This window comes from Bombina bombina, chromosome 12 (genome assembly GCF_027579735.1).
Source record: "Bombina bombina isolate aBomBom1 chromosome 12, aBomBom1.pri, whole genome shotgun sequence".
NCBI classification, from domain to species: Eukaryota; Metazoa; Chordata; class Amphibia; order Anura; family Bombinatoridae; genus Bombina; species Bombina bombina.
The window spans coordinates 51269194-51276693 of NC_069510.1; the positions used below are offsets into that span (position 1 = coordinate 51269194).

The window sequence follows — 7500 nt, forward strand, 5'->3', positions numbered from 1 at the left end:
TGATTAGTAGCTGCACAAAGATTGCATTGCATTGCTATTTCTTCAACAAAGGATATCTTAAGACTAAAGCAAATTAAATAAAAGTAAGTAAATTGGATTATTGTTTAGAATTGTATTCTTTTATGAACCATAAAAGAAACATTTTGTGTTTCATGTCCCTTTAAGCAATCAGCAAGTTACCAATTTGTTCTTTGTCATCAATTTGAATAAACCTGTTTTGTTTTTGTTTTTTTACTTTAAATTTATATTAATACATTATTTATTGATAGTGATGAGACTTCAAGGTAATTTGAAAAGTATGTGAGAACCACTATGTGAATTATGTGTAAATATGTGAAATAAAAAAAAAATCTATATATGTGGGGAAAAAACACAGTTATTATTTATAGGGGAAAAAAAGGTTTTCTATGGAAAAACTTAGGTATCAACCATTATTGAGCAAGTTTTAAAAAGATAATAATTATACATTATGTGTTGCGAAAAGAGAAAAAAAAAAGATAAAATTGTTATCAAAATGGGTGTTTTAATGCAAGTTACTTTGATATTATATGTAAGCAATTTTAACAACATTTTTAATGCAAAAATATTTTAACATATAATTGCTAATTTTATATGTATTGTTGATATTTTTTGCTTACAATCGCCTAGATTACGAGTTTTGCGGTAACAGGGGTGCGGTGCTAACGAGCCTTTTTTCCCACCGCTTCCTTAAGACAACGCTGGCATTACAGGTTTTTTTAAACCTGGCGTTAGCCGCAAAAAGGTGAGCGTAGAGCAAAATTTAGCTCCACATCTCACCTCAATACCAGTGTTGCTTAAGTCAGCGGTGAGCTGGCAAAACGTGCTTGTGCACGATTTCCCCATAGAAAACAATGGGGCTGAGCTGGCTGAAAAAAAACCTAACACCTGCAAAAAAGCAGCGTTCAGCTCCTAACGCAGCCCCATTGTTTCCTATGGGGAAAATACATTTATGTCTACACCTAACACCCTAACATGAACCCTGAGTCTAAACACCCCTAATCTTACACTTATTAAACCCTAATCTGCCGCTCCCGACATCGCTGACACCTACATTATATTATTAACCCCTAATCTGCCGCTCTGGACACCGCCGCCACCTACATTATCCCTATGAACCCCTAATCTGATGCCCCCAACATCGCCGACACCTACATTATATTTATTAACCCCTAATCTGCCCCCCCAACGTCGCCGCAACTATATTCAATTTATTAACCCCTAAAATGCCTCCGCCAACGTCGCCGCCACTATAATAAATTTATTAACCCCTAAACCTAAGTCTAACCCTAACCCCCCCAACTTAAATATAATTTAAATTAAAAGAAATAAATTTACCATAATTAAATAAATTAATCCTATTTAAAACTAAATACTTGCCTATAAAATAAACCCTAAGCTAGCTACAATATAACTAATAGTTACATTGTAGCTAGCTTAGGGTTTATATTTATTTTACAGGCAACTTTATATTTATTTTAACTAGATACAATAGTTATTAAATAGTTTTTAACTATTTAATAACTACCTAGTTAAAATAAATACAAATATACCTGTAAAATAAATCCTAACCTAAGTTACAATTACACCTAACACTACACTATCATTAAATAAATTACCTAAACTACCTACAATTAATTACAATTAAATTCAATAAACTAAATTACGAAAAAAACAAACACTAAATTACAGAAAAAAAAAGAATTACAATTTTTTTAAACTAATTACACCTAATCTAATCCCCCTAATAAAATAAAAAAGCCCCCCAAAATAATAAAATTCCCTACCCTATACTAAATTACAAATAGCCCTTAAAAGGGCCTTTTGCTGGGCATTGCCCCAAAGTAATCAGCTCTTTCACCTGTAAAAAAAATACAATACCCCCCCAACATTAAAACCCACCACCCACACACCCAACCCTACTCTAAAACCCACCCGATCCCCCCTTAAAAAAACCTAACACTATCCCCCTGAAGATCTCCCTACCTTGAGCCGTCTTCACCCAGCCGGGCACAAGTGGACCTCCAGAGGGGCAGAAGTCTTCATCCGATTTGGGCAGAAGAGGTCCTCCAAGCGGCAGAAGTCTTCATCCAGGCGACATCTTCTATCTTCATCCATCCGGAGCAGATCCATCTTCAAGCCAGCCAACGCGGAGCCATCCTCTTCAAACGACGTCCTAACACTGAATGAAGGTTCCTTTAAATGTCGTCATCCAAGATGGCGTTCCTTGAATTCCGATTGGCTGATAGGATTCTATCAGCCAATCGGAATTAAGGTAGGAAAAATCCTATTGGCTGATCCAATCAGCCAATAGGATTGAAGTTCAATCCTATTGGCTTATTGGATCAGCCAATAGGATTGAGCTTGCATTCTATTGGCTGTTCCAATCAGCCAATAGAATGTGAGCTCAATCCTATTGGCTGATCCAATCAGCCAATAGGATTTTTCCTACCTTAATTCCGATTGGCTGATAGAATCCTATCAGCCAATCGGAATTCAAGGAACGCCATCTTGGATGATGTCATTTAAAGGAACCTTCATTCAGTGTTAGGACGTCGTTTGAAGAGGATGGCTCCGCGTCGGCTGGCTTGAAGATGGACTTGCTCCGCTCCGGATGGATGAAGATAGAAGATGCCACCTGGATGAAGACTTCTGCCGCTTGGAGGACCTCTTCTGCCCGGATCGGATGAAGACTTCTGCCCCTCTGGAGGTCCACTTGTGCCCGGCTGGGTGAAGACGGCTCAAGGTAGGGAGATCTTCAGGGGGGTAGTGTTAGGTTTTTTTAAGGGGGGATTGGGTGGGTTTTAGAGTAGGGTTGGGTGTGTGGGTGGGGGGTTTTAATGTTGGGGGGGTATTGTATTTTTTTTTTACAGGTGAAAGAGCTGATTACTTTGGGGCAATGCCCCGCAAAAGGCCCTTTTAAGGGCTATTTGTAATCTAGTATAGGGTAGGGCATTTTATTATTTTGGGGGGCTTTTTATTTTATTAGGGGGATTAGATTAGGTGTAATTAGTTTAAAAAAATTGTAATTCTTTTTTTTTCTGTAATTTAGTGGGGGTTTTTTTGTACTTTAGTTTATTGAATTTAATTGTAATTAATTGTAGGTAGTTTAGGTAATTTATTTAATGATAGTGTAGTGTTAGGTGTAATTGTAACTTAGGTTAGGATTTATTTTACAAGTATATTTGTCTTTATTTTAACTAGGACGTTATTAAATAGTTAATAACTATTTAATAACTATTGTACCTAGTTAAAATAAATACAAAGTTGCCTGTAAAATAAATATAAACCCTAAGCTAGCTACAATGTAACTATTAGTTATATTGTAGCTAGCTTAGGGTTTATTTTACAGGTAAGTATTTCGTTTTAAATAGGATTAATTTATTTAATTGTAGTAATTTCATTTAGATTATTTTAAATTATATTTAAGTTAGGGGGGGTTAGGGTTAGGTTTAGACTTAGGTTTAGGGGTTAATACCTTTAATATAGTAGCGACGACGTTGGGGGTGGCAGATTAGGGGTTAATAAATGTAGGTAGGTGTCTGCGATGTTAGGGACGGCAGATTAGGGGTTAATAAAATGTAACTAGTGTTTGCGAGGCGGGAGTGCAGCGGTTTAGGGGTTAATATATTTATTAAAGTGGCGGCGATGTCCAGTCGGCAGATTAGGGGTTAATATATTTATTTTAGTGTTTCCGATGTGGGGGGGGGGGGGGCTCGGTTTAGGGGTTAATAGGTAGTTTATGGGTGTTAGTGTACTTTTTAGAACTTTAGTTAAGAGTTTTATGTTCCGGCGTTAGCCCATAAAACTCTTAACTACTGACTTTTAAATGCGGTAGAAGTCTTGACAGGAGAGGCTGTACCGCTCACTTCTTCCAAGACTCGTAATACCAGCGTTAGGCAAATCCCATGGAAAAGATAGGATACGCAATTGACGTAAGGGGATTTGCGGTATGCTCGAGTCGCGGAAGAAAAGTGAGCGGTACAACTGTACCTGCCAGACTCGTAATACCAGCGGGTGTTAAAAAGCAGCGTTGGGACCTCTCAACGCTGCTTTTTAAGGCTAACGCAAGACTCGTAATCTAGCCGAATGTTATTTTATTCTGAACTTAGTCAACAGCTACAAACAGCTTAGCTTTACGTTGAAGCTATCTTATTGCTGAGTAGCGCCATCTCCTGGGGTGCTTTGGTATGTGCAAAAGTCACCCAGAAGATGATGGTTTAATAAAGGGACAGTCTACACTTTAGTCATCTTAAAGTCTTACCTTAGATTAAAGGGACGTGAAACCCAACATTTTCTTTCATGATTCAACTAGAGAATACAATTTTAAACATCATTGCTATTTACTTCTATTATCTAATTTGCTTCATTCTTTAGATATCCTTTGTAAAAGAAATAGCAGTGCACATGGGTGAGCCAATCACACGAGGAATCTATGTGCAACCACCAATCAGCAGCTACTGAGCTTATCTAGATATGCTTTTCAACAATGGATATCAAGAGAATGAAGCAAATTAGAAAATAGAAGTAAATTGCAATGTTGTTTAAAATTGTATTCTCTATCTGAATAATTTATTTATTTATAAAATATTTTACCAGGAAGGATACATTGAGATTTCTCTCCTTTTCAAGTATGTCCTGGGTTTCAAGTATGCCCTAAAAGAAAAAATATGTGTTTCATGTCCTTGTATGCTGCAAATATCCTCCTGCTTTCTATATCATGCAGAAGGAACGGTAAACATTTTACTTTAAAATTAATATTGTTTCTGGTCACTTTGAAATGGCTGCCAAGCTCCGCCCACTAACAACATCACAATCTGGGTTGCATATGGTTTCCAATCACAAATGACTCACTAGTTGGATTCAACAGAGTGCCTAGATGCAGCCCAGATCATGTTGTCATCAGTGGGTGGAGCTTGGCAGCAATTTCAAAGTGGCCAGAAACGATACTCATCTTAAAATAACTTTTTTTTTTACCATTCTTGCTGCATTATATAGAAAGTGGTGAAGGAGGCTATTTGCAGCTTAATCTAAAGTAAGACTTAAAGATGACTAAGGAGTAGACTGTCCCTTTAAGTTAGATAGAAATATGATGTGGTTTTAAAGGTGACAATTAACATGGGGGGGGGGGGGCTAAATAGTGATTAATATTGTCATACTATCCTAAATTAGCACTCCAAATTCAAATTCTATTTGTGATATAGATTTTAAAACTCAGCTGGGGTCTAAGTATGGTATATTTAATCTTTACAAGTAGGGAATTTATAAATTGAACAAACATTTTCACAGAATATATAGGACAAAGCCTTAAAGGGACAGTCTACACATATACAAACATTCGCCCATACCTTAGATCCAGTGCCGATTTTCATAACTTACCCCTTCAACCCTAACGAGTCAGCGACACAACTGAAGTTATTTGAAATAAAAAAGTTTGATTTTATTAGTTAAAAATGGCCGACAAACACCGCCCAATCCCTTCTTCTCCTACCTTATCGTGGTGTTCTTTTTCTAGCTAGTACTCGTGCATGTAGCACCAAGTGACGTCGATATTCTCAAAACACGCCTGCGCATCTTTAGGGAAGTGAGGAAGCGGAATATGTCTAAGCTCACTGTTTGAGATGTTTTGGTTCCGGATTTCTGGTTCCACTACTGGTGCGCATGCGCAAAATAACAAAAGCGGGAGACAGAATTTTAACTGGTGATCCACTTTTGATTGGACCATTGAAATGAACACAGTCTACGATGTCGTTCTTAGGCGGAGCTGGGCGGCCATTTCTAACTGTCAAAATCAAACTTTTGATTTCAAATAACTTCAGTTGTGTCGCTGACTCGTTAGGGTTGAAGGGGTGAGTTATGAAAATCGGCACTGGATCTAAGGTATGGGCGAATGTTTGTATAGGTGTAGACTGTCCCTTAATATTCTAGGCCCCTTTGTGATGTTTAAAGTGGCATAACATTTTATTGTTTGACTTTGTTGCATGTAAATTGTGTTACAGCTTTTATTAGTTTTTGCTTTTATGCAGAGGGAGGCGTGTTACAGTCCACCAACATAGCTGTGTAAATCTTCCTTATCAGCCAATGAGCAACGTCTTTGTGCACAAACGTGTATTTCCTGATGGTTTCCATCATCGGTTTCAACATCATTAATATATTTATCATGCAAAAAAGTGTTCAATTGTATTCATAAACATAACATACGGCTTTCGAGTTAAAAAGGACATCAGATTCCAATTTCTTCTTTCATTATTCAGAGTAAAATAATTTTAAAAAATCCAATTTATTTCTAAATTGTCAAATTAACTTTGTTCTCTTTGTATCCCTTGTTGAAAATCAGGAGTGTGCACTTGTGTGTCTCATAACAACTATTACTATTCAGCTGCCAATTTGGTTAATTCCGAGAGCGAGCGCTGAAAAAGCGCTTTGAGTCCCACTGGGAGAAAGGCGCTATATAAATACTAGTTATTATTATTATATGGCAGCAGTTTTATAGGAATGCTTTTAAAAAATATATACATTTCTATTACCACTAGATGGCAGCAGTGTTTTGTATACATTCAGAGTTCCAGACACAAGCTCGCTACCAACCTAGGTATCCTCTTCAACAAAAAATACAATGAGAACAAAAATGCAATTTTGATAATAAAAGTAAATTGGAAACTTTGTAAAATGGTGTGCTCTATGTGAATCTCAAAAGAAAAAACATGGATTTCGTGTTCCTTTAATGCTGTGACACACATCAAAAATTTTGTACTCCATTATATATGATGGTTTGGTATCTACCTGCATCACTGTTCTCTAGAGAATGGTCTTCTTCTGACACCTTCAGGAAAACCTCTTCAAGGGTTGTGTCCATCAGTCCAAAGCTTGTGAGCTCCAACTCCTTCAGGCTTTGGTCCAAGTGCTGACAAAGAAAAAAACAGCAGACTATCAAAGGTGCCTAGATCTAGCGAGATAAAGCTGCGCAGGTAATAATGACGCATTGGCACATTTTAAGTACCACACATTCTAGTATTCCAATATTAACACTCAAATGTTGATTCTTATGGAGTTTAGCGTAAATATACTGGTTTAACTGGGTTATAGATAATCTGTAAGAATAAAGTGTCCCTACGGAAGGTTTAATGTCACTGACTACAATAGGAAACATACACACTGGACAGAGATGACACTTAAAGGGACATCAAACACCTAATTTTTGTAATAAAAAAATAATAATTGCTTCAAATTCTGGAACAAAGGTTTTCTTCAAAATGCAGCAAAAAGCACTGCGGAACCTGTTGGCGCTCTACAAATACATGATAATAATAATAATAATAGATGATAATAGATGGATTAGCTCATTTACAGCATTTTGAAAACTTGCTTTTGGCTCCTCTAGGGAGTGTGGGACAAAGCACATCTTTTTGTAACCCCAAATCAAGAGGTGGTTAATATCCCTTTAATACAATAAATCCCGACACAAATGACTCCTTACTTTAA

General features: G+C 36.9%; 1 protein-coding gene across 1 annotated transcript in view; it reads right to left on the reverse strand.

Moving 5' to 3' along the window:
• Window positions 1-7500, reverse strand: part of ABCA2 (ATP binding cassette subfamily A member 2) — a 312411-nt gene that overhangs the window by 51789 nt on the left and 253122 nt on the right. Inside the window, 1 exon segment of the mRNA XM_053695443.1 lies at window positions 6802-6922. Coding sequence (XP_053551418.1) covers window positions 6802-6922 — 121 coding nt within the window.